Raw genomic sequence first — 23,622 nt, forward strand, 5'->3', positions numbered from 1 at the left:
ACATACTGCTTGATTTCCAACGTTTGCAAAATGTGCAAGGTACAGATTGCCATTTGTACGCACAGTATTGCGCGAGAGCGTCCTGGAGCTTACAAAAATACATGCTGGAGCCATGAATCAAATTCGGTCATGTGACAGAGGGGAGGTACTGGGCTGGCTCCCAGCCAGTGGTAGGAGCTGATGGGTGGAACAAACGGGGCATAAAAAGACTAATATGACTAACGGATCCTGGATGCGTGGTACCCTTATTTGGATCTACAGGAATGTAGACTTTAGCAGTTCTGCAGCTCACCAGCCTCTTGCCTGACACTGGAACTGCTGCTCACAAAGTAGAATCCTGCTGCTCTGTGGTAGGAAGGATAGAGAAAGAACATGGCCTGCATTTTGAAGGTAAATCGCTGTCTGTTGCTTGAATGCATTGTTAGAGAGCCCCTTGCTGCTCAGAGGCATGGATTCGGTATGGTCCTTTTGCATCTTTATTGTCTTTTCGAATACTAGCTTTGTTTGGCGAAACGGATAGGGAGAGCTTCTGCAAGGTACAGCTGTGCTCTGCTTCCCTCTGCCATTCTTTTCCTCTTTCCCTGCATTGTCAGAACTGTGAGCTAGCGGGAAGGGAACTGTGCAGTGAATAATAGGAGGGGGGTGAGGGGCTCTGATTTGTCTGAGCTGACTTTGTTTGAGTGGAATTCCTCCAGGAGCAATAGCATATGGGCAACAGACTTTCAGTACAAAGGACAAGACAGGGGAAACTATTTTCTTTTTCTGACCGTGCAGTATTTACTGCTTTTAAAGCAAAGGTTGCAGATGTACACGGCTGTCCCAGTTGCTCCTTAAGCACACACTCCCCTGCTGAATTTACCCAAGATCCACGTGCCCCACACAATTATACTTAATATTTAGTTGCATTTGCTAATTAAGCAACCTATTTGATAGAGGGTTCCCCCCCTTCACGCCAGCAAATACCACTGTAAACTTACCATGTGATCATATGGTTTCTTCAGCTGCTTTCCTCACCGAGATAAAAGTGTTTACAGTGAGCATGTCACGGAGATGGAGGGGAGCATCACTAGCACTAAGTATTGAATGGAAGGGGAGGAGGCGGAAGTGCAGTCAGTTGAGAACAAACAGCGTTTGTTTCCTTGCACTGTTGTCACTTGCAGGGAGTGACACTCCTGTGCCTGGCTTGAAAGTGATTTGTTTCAGATTCCTTTGCTATTTGCCTTGCTCCTTTCTGTGTATATTTTTAATACATTTGCACTCTGTTCCTTTTACTAAATAAAAATGATCTGTGAATGCTTTGTTATTTTTAGTCTGGTTAACAAAGGGTTGATTATGCCAAACTTCTAGATGGCCTCTCACAGCAGTTGCCTTCAGTATATCAGCAAAGTGGATAAATTGCAAAGCTTTAAAGCAATAGCCAAATAAAAAACATCCCTGTGTGTCCTTGAATCCAGTTCTTTTAACTTTTTTGTGTTCAACATTAAAAATAACCTTTTATTTGGCTACAGCATTTTCCCTTTTCATTCACTACTGGTGGGTCTGTGGTACTTGGGACATTCTTTGAGTTTTCTGAGCATGTAGAGTGTGGCAGCTCATATTAATAATTATGGAAAAGTCTACCTCAAGTGTAGAAACTTCGTTAAACTATCAGATTCTGCTTGGAGATGATAGTAACAAAATCCTCTAATCAGACAGCACTGACACAATTGAGAGTGAAGTTGTGTCTTACAATTAGGAGATAGGAGCGCTGTGAAAGGAGTCTGGTTTCACAATGATAAGCATGTGCACTCCTTTTTAAACAGTACATGAATGACTTAGTTTGAATCTGCAAGTGATACAGAACACAATTTCTTCACTTGTTTTTGACTATGTGGAGACATCATGTGCAAAATCTTCCCTCTGGCCCTAACAGCTAAATAAGAATATTCTTCTACAAGAAAATGTTTATGTCTCTTTCCCCTTTCCAGTTGTTTCCTTACATAGTGTGGTGACACAGCCTTCCACAAGCATGACTTCTGCAGGGTTTTTCTTTTAGAGTTTGAATTATAACACAATAAACACTTTCCCTTTGCTCAGACTTGGAGCTCCATTTGGTTGTAATTCTGATGATTGGATCGATACGTAAGTTGATATTCCTTGACAGAGAGCCCTCTGCCAGCTTAATTCTTAATCTTGTTATTACAGGCAGGTGTAAGGATAAAAAGTGAAAGAGATATGTGAAGATTAGTTTTGCAGGCTGGACTTCTGAAGGCAGACATCCCAGAAGAGTAATTTAAATGTCTAGATAAGACACTTTACGGTATATAAGTTTTTATTTAATATAATACCTGTTGGTACTCCTCAAACTTTTACCATAACAAGGAAATTCAGAATATGCATGTGTTTTGATGTGACACCAGGCTAATTCCTTCCTGAAATTACAAACCTGTTCGCTACACCCTCCTCCTTTCTCTTAGGTTTGTTCTGATTCTTTTGTTTGTTCAGTCAGTAGCCTAGATGAAACATAAAATAAATGAATAAATCTGTACCATAGGTATATATTTTAACTACGTGATGGCAGAGCAGATGGTAAGCCAGAACAACCATGAGCCCTTGTCACTTCAGCCCTGAGTGCCTCTGTGGCTCTGCCTTGTGGCTTGCCCTGCCACTGCTCCTAGATTTTAAAATTCAACTTCTCTTCGCACTCATTTCTCTCCCTCATGAAGATATTGGGACTTGTGGAATGTTGGAGTTCTCTATGAGAGTTTAATATAAATGAGATTGGATAGAGAGTTCTGTAAAGTGCTAAGAACAGAGGTGGCTATTAATTATTAACTGGAGTTACTTACAGTGTTTAAGAATGTGTCAGAAAAAGTGTACAACCTTCAGATACCAAGACCTCTTTTTACTATGACTGCTACAAGAAAAAAATCTCTCTGTGTAACCCTTGCAGAAATGCCTGGGAAGGTGATTCTGCCTAGGGCACTTGCCTTTCTCTGTGGTGTTTGTTGTGCTCTCTCCCTAGATAAGACTGGCAGGGCTGTCAGTGATCATGGCTTCAGAAACTTTGTCCCACTACTGACTGGGAGACATTCTCATTAAAACCAGTGAAACTCTCCTGAGCCATTCTCTCTTCTGTTGAGGAAATTCAGAGAAAGAGGCGAGTCCTAAGATGCAGGATGTGTTTTTCTTTTTTCCATCATGTCTTTAAAAACTGTGTCAGAATAGCTGAGTGAAGTGTTGACATTCTTTGGAAGCAAACAGTTGATCTTAGGCTTGTTACTATGGTAGCTACATGCCACCTTGCTGATTACCAGATTAGCAGTGATTAACTATTTGTGTAGTCAGTATTATCGCTAAAGATGTTGAACTCCCTAACTTTCACCTTTTCCCTTTCACTGACCCTATAAAATGATGACAAATGTTATTAAATAAATTATTTCAAAGAAACAGTAGCTTTTGCATAATTGAAAAATGATACTTCAACGTACTTGCTGTCTTGCAATAAATACAGCATGACTGATAACAATACTCTGCGAAGTGTTGGTACTCTTCACTGAGGACTGGACCATGATATTTTAGAGCAAATAGAACTGGGAACTTAGTTCATGTATGCTGCACTTTGCAGGGGATTATGCCTTCCTGTATTTTCAAACTCTTCTTTTTCAATGTATGTTTAGAATAAGATGGTGGAGATGGATCATGTTGGTATCATAGTACAATTTTAACTGTATAGACTTCATGTGGCAGAATTAGATCAGAAAAAAAACAAACCTTGTGCAATGGGCCCATACAGTGAGGACTAAGTGTGACATCTAGAAAGAGGTTTCCTTCTGTTTTGCGTGCTGGGTATTTACGGTGAACAAAAGAGATTTAATGTACCTATAGGCTTGATGTGACCTTCTACCAGCAGAGAACACAAGTGAGTTGAAGTTTTCAGTGAAATTCTGTGCTCGAAATGGTATTATTTATATAATGTGAGACAATGTTCTTATTACCACAACTGATTGTGAGTTCTTCTCTCAAAATAAGCAGGTGACCAACTAAAATCCATAGCTTCTTGAATATGTGTTTTTTCTAATGCAAAGACTGAAAGAACTGCTTTGCAAAATGTAATTTGTAAGTTTTAGACAAACAAAATTCCTCAGCACATCTTGTCAGTTTTCTGCAGGATGCTTTCAAAGTTGACCATGTGTGTGTTCACCTACAATTATATTGCATGTTCCCCTCCCTGGTTATCTCAGCTGGTTTAATTAAGTCTATAGGTTGCATTTTCCTCTTAATTCACATGCTAAACTGGTTCTGGCAGGAATTTTCTTTGAGAGTTGTCTGAGTGTTCAATGGCCTGCATCTGATTTGGGTCTTCAGACACTGCAGTAATCCAGATAACATTACTATCTGTAGACATTTTCTCCATCTGCACTTTTGAGACTAAAGTAGCAAAGTTGATCTCATGATATTAAAGTTTCCACCCTGGCACGTAACTGTTCAGAGTGGAGAGGCAGAAGGTCTAAAAGGATCTAGTCCTGGTGTTTGGATGCTTGTCATTCTGGATATATACTTTTTAACCCATCAGAACATCATCAAAAGCGCATTCCTTGTTGCAGTTCAGCTCTGTTTCCAGGGTAGGCTTTGTGTCTCACCATAATTTCAGTTGCTTCTAGAGATTTGCAGGATGCAGGGCCTTCCATAGAGATGATCTCTATATGCTGCTTGGATTAGGTCCAAGGTAACTCATATACTGCTTGGCTGTTCAATTGACTGCAACAATGTTTATGCATGGCATCCATCCATTCTCCTGTGCTGAGAATTGTACTTGGGTCCTGTTTGATTTTCATGCTGTATTCCTTCCTCTGATGTGACAAGAGACAGAGAGATCCTAGGGAAAGGAAACAAAGATGACTTCCTCTCCTCATGGGAGGATGCCCATCTGATGGATTTATTTCCCAGAAATGTCTAAATTTGCTGCAAGTTCACAGTAATGCAAGCTTCTCAGACTGTCTCAATCTGATGGTTAACAGTTTTGTGGGCTGCAGCATTTCTAGTGTGACTGGAATAATTCTTAGGAGTTTGGAGTTATATCTCTAGGGATGGAAGGTGAATACACAAAGGTGCCCCTTATGAGGTATGCGCAAATGAGTTGGGAATTAATAGGCAGATAAAACAAGGAGGTAGAGAAGAATTAGGATTTCTGAGGCACTAACTCTGTTTCTTGTTGGATCACTCTACCCTCTTTGCTGAGGTTGTTTAGCACTGACAAACAAAACTAGCAAAACTCCATAGTTAGTTTTCTCTGATGCTCCTTCTATGTTGGATATTTCTATTTAAAATAGATTTCTTAAAATCATTCTGTTTCTGACTAAAAGACTTTTGTTGCTCTACGTTGTTTACCTCTAAATAGCTCCAAAGTGAATGAAGTTGCATTAATGAATCTGGCAATGTGCAGAGCTAGGATTTGCTGTAACATGGTCCAGTGGTGTTCAATTACCATGTAAGATTGTTATGGAGTGTAGTACACGGAAATTTGTAATATGTCTTTTATTATGTTGGCTTCTTGAAGATTTAAGGAAAATTAAATTCTAAGTAGTATAAAAACACGTTTCATTCTTGGTTGCAATGATCTTAAACTAATTATACTTCAAGGAAAATATACTAGCCCCCTCCCAAGTGGAAGGAGATGGCAGTCTAATCCTACAAGAAGACTTACTGTGGTTGAATGAATTTGATATTGATGCTCAAGTAGCTAAACCAAGACAATCTCCAGTGTAAGCATACTTCAGTTGGTTTAAAACTGGTTTCCTGTCTGAATTCATTAGAGGTGTAAAAACTAAAATCTCAAAACCAGCATCAAATTAGGAGTTCTCTCATATTTAAAAGTTTTACATTTAAGTAGTCCTGTGATAAAGCAGTAATGGGGGAAAGCTTTTTGTTTTGCAGTTTGTCTTTAAGCAATGAAGCATGTGTCATCCAGATGTTTTAGACTTCCTTCCCTGCCAGGGATATGCAGTTGCTGTGCACATTATCACAGTTACGGAATTGCATATTAAAGGTAATCTTCTCAAAATTCAGCCCCTTTGCAGACTTGTGTGTGAGCTTCAGTGGTTTGTCTTGTTTATTTTTTTCAGGGTTTGTTTTGACATGTCATGAATGCCAGAAAACTTGGCATGTCTAGTATGACATAAAGCATCATAGGAACCAGCAAATTCTTATACATTGACATAACATATCAAAGCCCTTGAGATATAGCACAGATGTGCTCTTATTTCTAGTGAGATGGCAGCCAAAAGGAAAGTGTGTTTTGTGACAGTAGCTAAACACTCATGATTAACTTAAGGGGGACTGGAAAACAGCTTAACAGATCATAGAATGGTAGGGGTTGGAAGGGACCTTTAGAGATCATCTAGTCCAACCCTCCTGGCAGAAGCAGGTCCACCTAGATCAGGTTGCAGAGAAACACATCCAGGCAGGTCTCGAAGACCTCCAGAGAAGGAGACTCCACACTCTCCCTGGGCAGCCTGTTCCACTATTCCTTCACCCTCACAGTGAAATAGGTTTTTTTACGTTTAAGTGGAACTTTTTGTGTTCCAGCTTCACCCCATTACCCCTTGTCCTGTGGTTAGATACAACAGAAAAAACAGATGCCCTAAACTCCTGACACCCACTATTTAGATATTTGTAAATATTAATGAGATCCTTCCTCAATCTCCTAGATCCCATTTTCTATTTTATATTTTACTTTTTAGGTTTTTGTCATAATTACGATAACAGCGGAGCAGTTAATTTGAAAAGGCAAAGCTTTCAGAATTGTTTTCTGTTTCTGTGCCATGTTTCTGGCATTATCTGTGCACCTTCCACAAGTGTAGTGCTGGACATGGTGATCTGTCCAAGTTTTGTTCTTTCATCTTTTCCCAAAGAAGCAGTATCTGTGTGGCAGGTTCAATTTCATTTTTTAAGATGGATTTTGTGTGTGTGTAACTTAAAAGAGGAGAAATTTTTAATGTATTTGTTAGAAAAGGAAATGTCAAATGCTCTCACATGGAATGAGAGGTGAATGTCTTCATCTTCCTGGTGGATATCAGCTGAATATATTTTTTGGACCAACCTCCTCCCCAGAGCAGCTTTTACTGTGAAATCAAGAGCTCTTATTTTTGCAAGAAAAATAAAAAAATATTGACTGTCAATTTATTTTAGATTTTTAGTTTTACTTTCAGATATTAAACTGATGATTTATTTTGTGGTTGTTATCCATGATGCTTTCCTAATACTTTCCTCTGCCTATCAATTGCTCTCCATCCAAGGTCTGATTCATAGCATAGAAGGTTAGAAGTGTGCAGATACATAACAAAGAAGAGGTAGAGATGTATTTTATCTTGCTAGCATTGAAGACATCTGTCAGACCTCTCTCCAGGGGAATTGATCTTTGTGGGGATCTGTAAACAAAGTGAGTAAAGGTGCTCTATTTATGGGATGCATTCCCAAGAAATCGGGCAAAATGCTGTCTTAAGCCTTGTCATCTCTTAAGCTGAGGGAGTAGTTGTCTCATTGTTGTGAGCATCAAATACCCCTGTGGGATGAATTCACCATTCCTGTTGAAGGAAAAACTGCATCTACTGCATTTTGTGTGGTAGTTCTTGTAAATAACCCAAGCCCTGCTGGGATAAGAAAGAGCACCCTTTTCCTGTGCTTTCATTGGTTTCTGCAGAATGGGAACTTTGACTAAAAAAGGACAAGGCATAACTGTAATGGATGTTGTATTCCTGAATCTGAGGACAGAATAAAACATGGTTGGATGAGGTATGAATTGCTGCATGTCATCTCAGAAAAAGTTAAATGTTAAACTGAATATTCTCTGCACTCCTCTCTCCCCCTTCAGGAACACTCAATGTTTATGCAAATATTGCCTTTATACTGTTACAAATAAGATTTTGATAGTAGTGTTACAAGTTCTATGGAGTAAGATATGCTTCTACTGATAGATTCATATGCTTTTCAGCAGCCATATAGCTATATTATTTTTCTTTATTTTAAAAAAAATCAGTCAACCAACTTAAATTATGTTCCCAGTACAAAGTTTATATAAATGGAATATGTATTTAAAATTACAGTTATTTTACTTCTGATAATTTTAGCAGAAGCATCTGATGATTAGGGGATTGAGTAAATTTTGGTGATAACACCAAGCTGGGCAGGGGTGTAGACCTGCTTGAGAGAGGAAAGCTTCTTCAGAGGGACCTAGACAAGCTGGATCTATGGGCCAATGCCAATCACGTGAGGTTTAGCAATGTCAAGTGCCAGGTCCTGCACTTGGGCCACAACAACCCCAGACAATGCTACGGGCTTGGGGCAGAGGGGCTTGAGAGTTGTCTTGCAGAAAAGGACTTGGGGATGTAAATCAACAGCAGCTGAACGTGAGCCAACAGGGTGCCCAGGTTGCCAGGAAGGCCAACGGCATCTTGGCTTGTATCATAGTGTGACCAGCAGGGCCAAGGAAGTGATTTGTCCCCCAGTTCTTGTCACTGATGAGGCTGCACCTCAACTACTGTGTTCAGTTCTGGGCCCCTCACTACAAGAAGGACGTTGAGGTGCTGGAGCAAGTCCAGAGACTGGCAACAAAGCTGGTGAAGAGTCTAGAGAATAGATATTATGAGGAGTAGCTGAAGGAACTGGGGGTGTTTAGTCTGAAGAAGAGGAGGCTGAGAGCAGATGTGATCACTCTAAAACTACCTGAAGGGGAGTTGTAGTGAGGTGGAGGTCAATCTCTTCTCTATAGTAATGAATTACAGGACCCAGGGAAATGGGCTCATATTGTGCCAGGGGAGGTTTAGATGGGACATTAGGACAACCAAGAAGGTTGTTAAGCATTGGAACGGGCTGCCTAGGGAAAAGATGGAGTCACCTTCCCTAGAGATATTCAAAAGACACTTAGATGAGGTGCTGAGGGATATGGTTTAGTTTAGTAATGGGCCTGGCAGTGTGAGATTAGTGGTTGGACTTAATGACTTTAAAGGTCTCTTTCAACTGTAATGAATCTGTGATCTGGAAAACATGGTAATTCTCCATTTATATATTTGAAATTGGATAAAATACCATGTTGGATATTATACATTATATCTCTTCTAATGAGGCATTCCTTGTATGTTGGTTTGGTGTAGGAGTAGATATCTTCTGTCTCTTTATAAAATTCTTTTCCTTAAAATTATATATAATCTCACCACGAGCAAAAGTTTGCCCAGTCTTTGACAAAGGAAATGCCCTCGAGAGCATGTAACAGCGGGAGATATCACTCCATGAGTTTTGAAGTTTTAATTCTAAATAGGAAAAGCCAGAAGCCAAATACCACTTTTTTTTTTCTTACAAGCTTCACAACCTTTTGTTAATCATCACTTTTTAGTTTCTTCCAAATGTATTGTTTACTTAAATTTGAACTTAATTTTCTTTTTGCAATGATGGGATAATGCTACATTTAATAAACAATAATGTGTATTTATTAGCTCTTAAATATACATATTGATATTATTACAAACCCGTTGAGGCCAGTAGAAGGCTACCTGGAGTACTTTGAATAATTATTATATTATTTTACATTAGATTATGAAATTATGTACTTGTGATTTATGCATGTACTCCTCTAAATTCCTAAGATCTGTCCTTTCTTCATGAGTGGAAGTCACTGTAGTTTTTGATTAATCCAAAAAGCCTATAAGGCTTTCTTTCATGTTTTGAAGAGTTATTCTGCTGTGGGATGTAGTTACACTAGAATAATGTTCCTATACAATTTTGTTTGTTCCATTTTGGCAGAGGAATACAGATTTTAATTCCATTTCATGTGTCTGCACTGAGCCTTATGTGATTATCAAAATTCACCAGTTTTACTAAACTTTTCTAGTTTAACTCTCTTGACTGTGTGCATTAAGTTATTTACAAGTTACTGTATGTCAACTCATCTATTGTACTTTTCCTGTGTTTGCATTTGTCTGTGGCATGATAGTCGGGTAGTAATTTACTGTTAACAGAAGAGAGCTTTCTATTGGTACTTCTTACATGGAGGCCAAATAAAAGCCTTTGCATTTTAAAAGATGGGATGGAGGATTAGACTGACTCATTCTCCTGTGGGATCTGAGAGCTGTGGAATGTATAATGTGGGGGAAAAAGTGGTTGAAGACATGTCTTTTGTAATTGATATATGGTAAGTTTGCCAAAAGAAAACCTTCTGTAACTTTTTCCCCCCTATATGATTAATGAGAGAATTTCAGACAGCTGTCTCTGCATGTGTCTCCTTCATATTTTTTCATTTCCTTCTAGAAGGCATAAAGATATTTTTACAGAAAATACAGTTTTACCCTACTGAATGTTTTTTCTTGGATAGGGAAATGAAAAAAGAGTCACTGAACATTCCAAACGAGAAAAAAAATGAGATCTTTAGTAGCAGTTCTTGAACTATATCCTTACTTTAGCGTGCATATTCTCCCAGGCAGCACTAGCTGTTCTGCAGTTCACAACTTTTGCTATGAAATACAATTCATGCTGTGTTTTTCCTTTGTGTTTTCTGCCGCTTGCTCACTCATATTTCATTAAACCAATTAAGGTGTCTTAGTGGTTTTACCAAGTCACTTCAGATGAAACTGGAGAACTGTGGACCTTGAAATGCCATAGAATTGTTTCCCATCTAACCACACATCCTCTTGAGAATACGAAATATAGACTCTCCTGTCTGCAACCACTGCCTTAACCCTGAGAACAAACCCAAATATATAATCCAAGAGGTAGATAGTGTCTAGCCTCGGAGACTGGGGCCTCTGACAGGCCACCTACAGCCATTCTCTTTCCCCTCTGTTCTGCCAGCATAGCTATATGTGGGGCTGTGGTAAGACAAGTGGAAAATAGAACTGGATTAGAATAACTGTTTTTGCTTTCCAGGCAAAGATTCTGAAGATTTAATTAGTTTGTGAGTATTGACAAGATTGCATTGAGTGTGGCTGAGGAGGTGGTGCAAGCGTGAGAGAGTAGCCTACAAGGTCTCAGGACATCTTTACGTGGGTAATACTAACAAAAAACTCTGTGGTAGTAGCAGCTCAAACTGTTGTCTGCCCTTCAATAGGAGGAGATGGCTTGCCAATGTATAGGCAATAAGCTGCCCTTTACATGCAAAGAGGCGCTATATGGGAAGTTCTGCAACAAAAATGCAGCCTTGTTATTTGCCTGCCCCAAGTGAGCAAGTCCCCTTGTCCAGTCAGATAAATTTGTACCTTCTGAGTGTTGGAATATGGCTTTAGCATGCCTAGAATGGAAAAAGGGAGTTGTTTCCTACACCACCGAGTTCTAATGGACATGGTTGTTGATCCTGGACACATAGGCACCTCTATAACCTTTCCTAGCTTGGATCAGCTGAGTGATCTGCATGCTATCTAGCTTTGCTGCTTTTGAAGACTATCCCTGGGCCATTTACCTGCCTGTGTATGCCATCACCTCCTCATTTGCAGTCCTGCACTCCAGGTATCACAAAATATTTGTATTGCTTAACTTCTGCATTTGACTACAGATAAGTCTGAATTATTTAGGAAGCAACAATGTAGTCTAATAACACTTACCTGTAGTTTTAGGTAGTAATTGTGTAGGTTTAGGCCTTTCAGCCCTCTGTTTCTTCAGATGTAGTCTCATATTCAGCATATGAGTATATCCCTAAAGTGTTCTTGGTCCTTTTCTGCTTCCTAATTCTGCAGATGACAGATTTTATTTCTCTGGCTGTATCCTACAGATTATTTTTTTAAATTAAAACTATGAAAACCCATAATTGTATCAGTCAGATTTTAAAGAAGCCACTGTATTTCAGTTTGTTGTATAATGTGGACAAATAAGACTAGACAAAATTTTCTCTTGCTGGAGCCTTTGAGAGCAAGAGGTAATGGTGACTGCACTGTAGTTGTTCTTTACTGAAAGAATACTACTGAATGTGTGTCAAAGAATATTAAAATTGCATTTAGTCTTGCATCTTACTGGCCTCTGAAGATATTTTGGTTTTTGTTATTTTACTAAATGCCATCAGTACTCTAAATATGACCACATGTCTAGAAGGCAGTGTGTTAGTTTACCTGCTGTCTCCTGGGGGTGCTTGTACTTTTGAGGTACATGAGGTGAAGCTCAGCTGGCATTTTATTAAAGCTTTGCTTGCATGGCTTTCTTTGCCTTCTGGTGTGTCTAGTATTTCAGATGAGGGTTGGAAAACTAATGTTTCTCAAAATTCAACTTTCAGTATTTGCTAAAACCAATGTTACGCTTGATGGCGCTTACCAATTAACCAGAAGATTGACTGTACTTTTTTCCCCACTGAGGTCTTGCATGAGACCTTATTACTACTTGCCATTCATTGATTCCAGTGGGAGAAGCCGTCTTTGGTGTACTTATTCTGAATGCAAAGTGCAAGAGCTATTAGAACTACAGACTCCTATTTTACCTTTTACATCTGATCATCGGTTTCAAATCTGCCTGAGGCCATTGCAATGAGGAACAACTGTACAGTGAAAAGTGCATCCCCCAAAAGGCAGATACACAAGTCTTAGACACGTGGAAATGGATTATAGCTGCTTTTTAGCTTCAAAATCTGCAGGAAAACTTATCAGTGACACTGAAAAAAAGGAATTTTACTTGCTTTTTTGATTTGTTTTTTTCTTCTGTCTGTTTGCCAAATCTTGCTCTCAAAGGGAGTTCCTCAGCCCCTTGTGAATAAGTCCAGAGAGTTGAATTTCTTTCTGTGCCTCAAGGCAAGGTACCATGGCTTGTCACAATCTGCTAATGACACCATTAAGCCACTGTTACTGTATTTATAAAGTGTCTTGTGAACCATTGAATGAAAATGCTCTAAAGCAATTTGTGGGAAAATGTAATCCATTTGTGGAAATAAATATCATTTTTAGATGGAAAATGGCAAACTTATCTGTAGTTTAGATAAAACTGTGGGAAGTCTACTGGGGGAAGGGGGTGTAAAACTGAAGTATAATGAAAACCTAAACATCCAATTGATTTTAAAACTATTTACTGGGAGGAAACACATTTATTTTCTTGTATCAAATGAAAAATAAGTTTTGAAATTGTTGTTCATTCTTCATGGTCTATGTTTCTAGCAGCCTGAGATGTGTGATGACTACTCATGTGTTTCTTCACTCAGTAAGGAGTTTTATAAACAACTCTGCACTTTAGTAATTGTTAATTATATTGTTTATCAGTATTTTATCACAAACAGCAACAAAAAGGCTGTTTTCATCAGTTTTGCTTTGTTCTTCAGTACTTGGAAAATTCTCATCCAAATGACGTTGGTAGAATTGCTTTCCTTATATAGTACTACCATTGCTTTACCTCATCTTTCCACCATCTGTAGTTGGAAAAACCTGAGATTATAGATTCTGTGTCGAATCATGTGTGTGGTATTCTGCATGACTGGAAAAGATAGAGCTGTTTTGCAGGCTTCTGTAAATATTAGACAAACAAAGTACGGAGGTTCTCCTCCCCTTCTACTCTGCCCTGGTGAGGCCTCATCTGGAGTCCTGTGTCCAGAAATGCTGGGACAGGAAACTGCTGGAGAGAGTCCAGCACAGGGCCACCAAGATGATCAGGAGACTGGAGCATCATCCTTATGAGGAAAGGCTGTGGGAACTAGGGCTGTTTAGTCTGGAGAAGAGGAGACTGAGGGGGAATCTCATTAATACAAGTATTTAAAAGGTATATGTCAGGAGGATGAGGCTTTTTTTCTGTATTGTCCAGTGATAGAACTAGGACTAGTGGAACACAAAAAATTCCACTTAAATCTAAGGAAAAACTTCTTTCCTGTAAGGGTAACAGAGCCCTGGCACAGGCTAGGGAAGGTGTGGAGTCTCCTCTGTTTTCAAAACCTGCCTGGATGCTTTTCTGTGTGACCTGATCTAGGCGGACCTGGTTTGGCAGACAGTTGGACTAAATGATCTCTAAAGGGTCCCTTCCAACCCGCACCATTCTGGGGGTGAATATAATGAGTATCTGATTCACTGCCTAGGTGGTATGCCTTAATATGCTCTTGAGTAAAAAGTATAAACTATTTTTGTGCTTTAATAGGTTTGTTTCCTTTCAGGAATGTAAAACTGTTTCTAAATGAGGTGAAAAAGGTATTAAAAACTTCACAGAATAAGCCAGATTTTGCTGATCTTGCCTGAAAAGTTCCCTTCTGATATTCCATTTATGTAATTGCTAACTATGACAATAACTTAATTATTATGATTAATATACAGTATTGTTATGTGTATATATATATATATATATATATAATGTACTTGCCTAATAGTTTCTTTGGTTTTGTATTTTTATTAGTCATCTATTTGCCATGAGGTCTATGACAAAAGGTAATGAAACATTATAATAAGGGCTGTATCCAAAGCTGTGGAAGTAATTAAACTTTATTGATGTCATTTCTTTGAAATATAATAGGAGATGCAAAGGACTAATTCAAAGCAGATGTAGGCAATGCAGGCTTTGAAATGCTAGGCTGCAAATAGATAAGTATTACCATTATTTAAATACGAAGTTATATGAAACTGTCTTCTGAAGCCTGAGTCTGGAGATCAGACCTAATAATAGACACTTGGATTAAGTTTTGATAAGGTGTGTCACTTCTGTTTCCTAATTTACTACTCTGCCAGTCAGAAATGAAATCCCAGAGTGCTGTCTGCATCTTATCAAACAGCTGCAGTAGAACTGGGAATTACCCAGGGCTATCCCTGAAGGTATTCTATGATGGTCATTTAATAATCAGCTGTGATAAAACCTCAGTTGGATGTTACAGGAAAAACTACATTAATAATTATTGTGTTTAGAAATATTACTTGATAAGGCTTAAGATCTCTTATTTCTTTTTACTGTAATATTCCTACGAATTTTAAAGTCTCAGTTCTACATTGGGACCTTAAATCAGACTTACTTCTGCAGTAAACAGGAAAACATATGGGTTGCTGTATGAAGGACTAAATATAAAATTTGCATTAAAAACTGGGTAAGAAAAGTTAGTTTTTGGAGCACACATGCTTTATTTCTTTGCAGAACTAATGCAAAGAGGAGAGCCTTAGACATAAATCTGAAATTTTGTTTTCTTACTCTTTAGTGCTTGAGAATTGTTTATTTCTTCCCACACACCTAATGATTCTAAATAAAAAAAATAAGATGTCAAGTATCTCAACTGACTAACTGCTCTGTCAGACTCCTGAATATCTAGATGTAAGTACATCCTTTCTTTCCAATGCCCACAATGGGGGAAAAATCTGGGAGAGAGCTGTGAAACACAACCTTCCCTCTCTGAATTTGGCTGATGAGAGGGAAGGTGCTGGTGGGCTGAGTGTAGTGGTAGGAACAAAGAAGGAAGCAGGCTGCACGTGGATGGGGAGATAGACTTTTCCAAATGTGATTAGCCATATACAGACTAGAAGATGGAATCATAGAATGGTAGGGGTTGGAAGGGACCTTTAGAGATCATCTGGTCCAACCCTGCCACCAAAGCAGGTCCACTTAGATCAGGACACACAGGAACCTGTCCAGGTGGATCTTGAAGACTTCCAGAGAGGAGACTCCACACCCTCCATGGGCAGCCTGTGCCAGGGCTCTATCCCCCTCACAGTGAAATAGTTTTTTCTTGGTTTAAATGGAATTTTTTGTGTTTTGGCTTCCTCCCATTACCCCTTGTCCTGTCACCAGATACAATAGAAAAAAGAACCTCTTGACATCCCCTGTTTATATACTTGTGAATATTAATGAGATCCCCCACACACACCCCCTCTCCTCTTCTCCAAACTAAACTGCCCCAGTTACCACAGTCTTTCCTCATAAGCAAGATGCTCCAGTCTCCTGATCATCTTGGTCGCCCTGTGCTGGACTCTCTCCAGCATCTCCCTGTCCCTCTTGACCTGAGGAGTCTAGAACTGGACACAGGACTCCAGATGAGGCCTCACCAGGGCAGAGCAGAGGGAGATCAGAACCTCCCTCCAGCTGTTGTCCACACTCTTCTTGATGCATCCCAGGATACCACTGGCCTTCTTGGCCATGAGGGCACATTTCTGGCTCATGGTTCATTTATTATCAACCAGGACTTCCAGGACTCCAACTCTCTGCAGAGCTGCTCTCCGGCAGGTCAGTCCCCAGCCTGTGCTGGTGCATGGGGTTGTTCCTTCCCAGATGCAGGACTCTGCACTTGTCCTTGTTGAACCTCATGAGGTTCCTCTCTGCCCAACTCTCAAGGTGTTCGAGATCCCACTGAATGGCTGCACAGCCTTCTGGTAAAGATGTCTACCATTAGGAAGAAATAACAGAATGGTAGTTTGGACTTCTTTTTCTGTTTTAATTTCATTGTTACCGAAGCACTAAGCAAGTGTGGGTAAGCAGAGTGAGATTTACTGCAGAACTGCAAGAGGGACTGCACTTTCCATGTTTTCTCAGGGTTAATTTGCATCTTAGACTGTTGGTAATTCATGCCATGGGTGGGGATTTTATGGCAGCACATGCATAATGCAATAGGCTGCCTCACTGGGTGCTTCTGATTTCCTAGTGAGAGAACGGAAAAGTTGGCTTCTCCTTTCTGTATTATAACACTAGATTTGTTTGTTTGTTTTATGTGTGTTGGCTGACAAAAAAGGATCCAAACAATTTTTCTGTTTGTTTTTTGTTCTGCTGAGAGAAACATTGTTCCATGAGAGCTGGCTGTGGGAGGGCTGCTTGTATGACATCAATTGATTGCCTCCCAAGCTGTGCCCATGCTAAGGGATCTGCCTGCAGCAGTGCTCCCTTGCCATAGGCACAGGACTATGGTGGTGCTGCTGCCTCTCTGAAAGCCAACAGTAGATTGTGCTGGCTGAATGATTGAGGTGCCTGAAGGCATTTCTTGTAATGATATCCTGTCATTTGGCATAATTAAGGCCTCTCTTCAAAGAAGAGGCCTATAACTACTGTACAGATTTTTAGAACTTGTCTCTCCTCTGGTAAATATAGATGCTCAATGGAGATCAGAGCTTGTCCCTGTCCTTTTTCCTGCCACAGGTGAAGAGTATCCTCGTTCCCTAGAACAAATAGCAAATATGTCTCTGTGTGTATGGGAAGATGGGGGGTATGTGTAGGCTTTCTTTCTATAGGCACTAAAATTCAAAGTGAAAAATCCCAAACTCTGAGGTTTTTCCTTTGCAAAGAATAGTGGGAGGCAGGTAACCACCCACTAATGTCCTAGTTCTTAGAAAAGCAAAAATTTACGAGGACAGTAAGGCTTGCTTAGCCTGGAAATGCAAGCCCTAGGAAGTCACTTCTAGCAGTCTTCTACCTCCAGAAGGGTTGGAGAAGATGGAGACAAGCTTTCCTCAGAGGAGCAGAGTGGAAATCTGCAGCCACAAGTTGCAACAAGGGAAACTCCAACTGAATATAAAGAGAAAAAAATTACACCAAGACTGGAATAATTCTGGCATAGGAGTGTGGCATAAACAGCCTTGGAAACGTTAGAAACTCAAGAAGACAAAGTCCTGAGCGACCTGACGTGATTTTGAAATTAGGCCTGCTTTAGGCAGGAGGTTTGACTATGTGATCTCCAGAGGTGTCCCAGTCTTAATTATTCTGTGATTTCTACAATGCTGCTGCTGTTATTCATAATGTTAATTGTAGTGCACCATATGTAGCAGTTTTATTGAAATGTGTCTAATAGCTGTGTTAACAGAATCATCCTCACCTGTGGGCAGGTCAGACATTTTTGGTTCTCTCTTTAATCTTGCTGAGGTGGCATAATGTTACATCCAGAAGGTAAAAACATTGGAAGTTTAATTATTTTAAGTGTAGAGGGGTAGATTGAAGAGCTGGAAATAGTGTCCCTTCAGTCATGAAGTAGAGGAACGATTTACCCATTGGCTTAGGGCATGAATAAATTACTGATTGGTTGACCTGAATGTAGCGTTCTTGATCCTTTGTTAAGGTCTCTGCAATTAAGTGCAGACTTCTCTGGAAAGGAACTGCAGTTTGCAACACCCTTAAGAAAGCCTGAAGGATTGTATTTGGCAGCAAACTTGAATGTGGCAGGCTTTTTTTTCTTTCTTTCATTCTTAGAGCCTAAATTTAATTTGTTCATGCATAATGTACTCAGTTGAGAATATTCTCAAGTGCTGGAGTGTAACTCTTTTTTTTTTTTTCTGCCTGTGTTAAACTAGAGAGAAAAATCTACCTAAACAGATATGCATCTACCAATTTGATGTTTGTGAGGTAGTGAGTGCAAACATGCTCTGACTCTTTTCAGCTCTTTTTGCAGTCCATTGACTCATCTTGCCCTGTTTTTTCCCAAAGACTCTATTTAAAACCTATATTCAGGGTTATTAACCTTTTCACCAAGAGAGTAAACTTTGTATAAATACACAGGAGACACTACCTGGAGTGAGGTTTATAGCTTACTACCGGTATGAAAATTCCATGATTTCTTTTCAGTATTAAAATAAGTTAATGTTTGAGACATATGCCTTAAACAAGTTTTTCACATCTTTCCTTGTTTCTCAAGGATTATAGTGCAGGCACTGCAAACTTTGAGTTCTGTGCAACCAAACTGTGCATGCTAAGACTGCTATTTGCATTTTACATTATTTTTGCTGGAATGATACAATGTACAATGTTGCTCACAGGCTACATCTGCTAGATGCTACAGGCTACATCTGTCTTATAGGTTTTGGAGGAGTTAAGAGAAATGCTTAGCTTTGTTCTCATCTTCCATTTTTCTTGAGTATGATGCAAATGTAGGGTTTTCATTTGTTTTGGGGTTTTTTTTTGTTTCTTTTTTAATATACTATTTGTTCACCATAGGTTAAAATCAACTGTCTGCTAAAATGCTTTCTGATAAAGTTATTCTAGAATGTTTGTAGGAAGCAACAGTCAGTCCAATGGTGCCTGCAAAGTTCATCCTAACATATTATGGTCACGATTCTTTACTTCAATGTGGTTTTGGTCCTCCTGCTAGCAGTACTTATTTGTCATCTAGAAAGGTTCAAATGGCCATCATCCATCTAATACGTTGCCATGTTTCATCTTTTTGAATTTGAGGCTAATCTTAGTCCAGGTTCTCATAGAAACTGTATAAATGGTGGATGTCATAGACTTTGGATCCTCTGACTCGTGAAGTAAATGATATATGTTTGCTTTGGTATAAAGATGGAAACAAATGCACAAGTTCTGGAGTTTATTGCAAGCATCCCACAGCCCCATAATCAACTTTATTACGGGGAACATTATTGCAAGCCTACTATCAGTGGCAAAAGTGCACAACTTAAAATAAATTGCTGTTTTCAAGACTAGCCTGGAATTGTGTGTATTTGCATACATGTCTGTGTTCTGGCGGGCAGAAGGTATAGGCAAGCGTAACTACTGACTTTGTATCTCGTATCATCTGTCTTTCTGAATATAGTTTCTGGCTTTTCAATACTTTTACTGATTCCTATTTTTTTCCCTAAGATATTGTCTGAATGCAATATATTTACTTTTTTTTGAGTTTGATAGACTGGAGGCCGTAAGTGGATTACTACACATAACTAGAACAGAGCTTAATTTTCAGCAGTTCAGACTTCCATATTCAAAAGAAACAAAAGATTTCAACTTTTTCAACTGGTTAGTCTGTTTTCCACCTTATTGTAAATAAACAGCCCTTTCTGCCAGTATTTTGGTTTAGTTGTTGTTACTGTGCTTAGCAGATCAGATTTTTTTCTTCTCTGGCCTAAGGTAAAACTCCCTGTTGGGTTCTCTCCTCTGGAGCAGCGGCCAGAGATTGAGATATGCTGGTTTTCCTCTCTTCTGATATCTCATTTTAGTAAACAAAATAAAGGACATCCAAAACAGCTCTGTTGCCTTTATTAACTTACACAATACCATTGTCTCTTTAAGCACTTTGCAGTACTTTAAGGAATAATTACTAAAAAAAAAAAGCTGACAAAATAATAAGCACAGACTGGACACAGAATAATGTCCTGTAGTAAATCCAGCTTATTGTCTCATGTTTGATTTTTGTCTAAGCAATGTGGTATAATTTGCCATTAAGCACAAGTCTGCAAAGACAGTATCTCAGAAGGGTCTTTTTGAATAATCTGCTGCTTTCTGAACCATCTACTTAAATTTAGAATCTAAGAAAATAGGAATCTGCAGATATTTTATTTATTTTTTTTTTAAGTATAAAGTTTGGTTTTGTTGTTTTTTTCCACTGCAAATGATATAACAACAGAAACCTCTGATCACCCACAAGAATTCAAAATCTTAATGTCTTCTATTGGAATTTTTTCTTGTTTAGGCTTTGGTATATTTATATGAAACCTGTGCATGGACAGCTCTGCCTGCACTCAAATGGGATTAATTAGTCAGCTTTCTATAAGGCTATGTCTGTACAGCCTACAAGAAAGGATTTTACTTCTTTCTTCAGCACTGCTTTTTACAGGAGTATCATAGTAGAGCAGCTACAATAAAAAAAAAAAAAAAGATTGCTACTCTGATGAATCAAAATTGTTGAATCGTCAGGATTGTCTCACTGTAGCAATGGCTTGCCAGGGCAGATATATGAAGGATTCTTTAGTTCAGTAATGGCACTACTGGGAGTCCTGGTTTAGGAAATTTGATTGCCTTAAGCATTTTACTAGCTGTACAGGAGTCTGAAGCCAATTTATGTTGTTGTGTTGCTTTTGAAGTAAACTGTGTTCTACAGAAGACAGAGGGATTTTTTTTCTTCTTTCTAATGGGAGAAGAATAGGGAGAGAATGGTGCTGGGACAGAGAAATAAGTACAGCAAGTATTTTGAGCAGTACTGAATCACACTGCAGAGGTGTTGAAAACAGGCTTGATCACTTCTATAAACCAGACATATTTCCATGGTATAAAGGATGCAGCACAGAGCTCCTTAAAATTTAGAAGATGATAAACTTTGTTGTTTTACATATTTTATCTGCTGTCAATAACCAGATTTCTGGTTAAAGTAGCACTACATTAACATCAACATCATCTGTTGTTAAGAAACAACAGAATTGAATTCTGCAGGGCTACTGCCCTTATGGAAGCTCCAAAGTAACAAGCTAATGCTCTGCACAGCATTTCCAAGGAAAACAAAACAAGGCATAGCTTAATTGAAATAAGATGTAGTAACAAAGTTATACGTCAAGGCCAAGGTGGTGGTCAGTAGTCAGGAAATGTAGCAGTGGTTTCACCTGCATCTTTTATTCAGAGACATAAATGACATTTGAATAAAGAAGAATCAAATTATTGTGTGCAAATCATCATTTTACAAAACATAAAATAAAGTTTTAATTCTGCCTTCCTTGGTAGAGAAAAATGGTTTTCCTGGTTAATTTTTTAAGCTGATGAAAGTGCTGGTACCTAGAGCTTTTAACTGTAATTTAAGTGTCCTATTTAAAAGGCACTGCACAAACTCCCTTTCGCACATTGAATCCAAAACACTGCTCATTGCTAAGTCATAAATACATTGTAGAAACAGCAGGTAAGCTTTGAAAAATCTGCAAGGGAAACTAGCAAGCCTTAAGGTAGTTGCAAAAGTTCAAAGACATGAAAGAACCATCCCCCGTATTTTAGAGGATCCTTCAAAGACCAAGACAAAGCAGGAATTTTACTCTGGAAGTCCCCAAGGGCACGGTGCTCTCATGATGTTTCTCTGACCCTGCTGTTCAGTTCTGCTAGATATCCAAATGCACATCCTCTCTAACCTTTTCTGTCTTATCTCAGGATAGCCTATAAATTGTTAATACATTCATCATGAGCCATGAAGTAGTTACTGCATAGAAGACTGGTGCTGTTTCAACAGCTGTGAAAATGTGTTTGTTTTGAGAGCTGCATAACTCAGAATAAATGTTTCATTAAATGTGTTATGAATGATGTATTTAACTAGAGCAGGTCAATAATCCTTAGAATTAAATTTAGTGGGTTTTTTTATTAAAGATTGCCTATTTCAGTGGTGAATAGTTTAGTAAGCATGGGGTGCTATAGACAAATGCTTCACACTGTCTGTTATGAGTGCTTTATTAAATAACTCGTCAATAGCTGCATTTACCAAGTGAACTTAATTTATTGTATTTATTTTTTCTAAGGGTTTCACAGTTCATTATAAATGATTTATTGAGCATATGTAAACCAGTTCAGTAAGCTATGTTCTGTCTCTTAAAATGAATGCATTGCTGGTAGGGCTTGCTAACTCTGTAAATTGTGTGAGCATTACTTAAGTTACTGAAATGTCATAAGAAAAAAATTATGCACAACTCCTTAAAACATTCAGTCTGTAGAATATGGTACTTTCTGTAGTTCACACTTGCTGGTAAAAGCAGTTTGTGGGGATTTGTCCTATGCGCTCTAGTATTGTTTTCTTAGACAACAACAATTAATTCAGCAGTGCATGTGGAAAAGATGACTATAAAACCTACTTCAGAGGAACCATCCATCCAGGAAAACAACAATATGTGGCACTATGACATTTTGAAAGTTATCCTGCTTTGTATTCTAGCCTAAGAATGGGTACTTGATATTTTTTAAGACTGTGATTTGAAGGCGGGTTTCTACCTTTTTTCCATTTCACTTTTTGTATAGCATGCCTGTCAGCAAAGAAAACAAATTTTCTGCTTTAGTGACTGGAGCAGTCTTTAGTAAGAGAAAAAATAAATGTGGCATATTTCTACATTAAAGCTGATCTTTGTGGTTGTTGCTAATATTACGGATAGTTGGGCTGTGAATATCTGAAAGGGATAGTTTGTTTGGCAAACAAACTGGTGAATGGAATAAGAACTTAGAATCATAGAATGGTAGGGGTTGGAAGGGACCTTTAGAGATCATCTAGTCCACCCCCCCTGCAGAAGCAGGGTCACCTAGATCAGGTCGCACAGGAACATGTCCAGGCGGGTCTTGAAGACCTCCAAGGAAGGAGACTCCACAACCCCTCTGGGCAGCCTGTGCCAGGGCTCCCTCACCTGAACAGAGAAATAATTTTTTCTTATGTTTAAGTGGAACTTTTAGTGTTCCAGCTTCATCCCATTACCCCTTGTCGTGCTACTATCTACTATAGAAAAAAGGGATAGTAACAGGACAAGGGGTAATGGGATGAAGCTGGAACTTGGAGCAGAGAAACTATAGACAGAAACACAAGGAGAAAATGTGACTGGGAGCTGCCTGATGTCTGGTTTGGGCCAAGGTCCTTATTCCTTTCTAGCACTCATGGCTTTCTGTTTTCTTTTCCAGCAGTGTCACGAATTAACATATTCAGTTTTCACTGTCCTTTGCTGACCCTCAAACTATTTTGATTCTCAACCAGTTGGTCCCATCACTGTGTCAGTGTACCCTTGTCTCGCTGTGGAGGCTAACTGGATCTGATTAAAGCCCTGTGAATAGGATTTTGTATGTGGGGCTGGCATCTGCAATAGAACTTTTAAGCATGCTGTGGATGCAAAAAGCATTTTTGTGGACATCATAAAACTCACTGAAAGGCTTTGACTGAGTCAACGATAAGGGACTACAGAGCCAAGTCTGGATATTTTTAAGCAGTCTGTAAAACAGGAAAAAAAAAATCACACTTCTGTTTTGATTGTTGTTCTGCAAAGTGATGGTATATCACATATTCATATAATTGGAAAGCTTAGCTGAAAGTAC

The 23,622-nt window shown here is 38.9% G+C and overlaps 1 protein-coding gene across 1 annotated transcript in view; it reads left to right on the top strand.

The window, feature by feature from the left end:
- The first annotated feature begins 310 nt into the window (after nucleotides 1-310).
- ST6GALNAC3 (ST6 N-acetylgalactosaminide alpha-2,6-sialyltransferase 3) overlaps nucleotides 311-23,622 on the top strand; it is a 217,104-nt gene continuing 193,792 nt past the window's right edge. Inside the window, exon 1 of the mRNA XM_062003958.1 lies at nucleotides 311-390. Within this exon, the coding sequence (XP_061859942.1) occupies nucleotides 373-390 (18 nt within the window). The 5' untranslated portion in view covers nucleotides 311-372. The remainder of the gene's footprint in view (nucleotides 391-23,622) is intronic.

This window comes from Colius striatus, chromosome 10 (assembly GCF_028858725.1).
Source record: "Colius striatus isolate bColStr4 chromosome 10, bColStr4.1.hap1, whole genome shotgun sequence".
Lineage (NCBI taxonomy): Eukaryota > Metazoa > Chordata > Aves > Coliiformes > Coliidae > Colius > Colius striatus.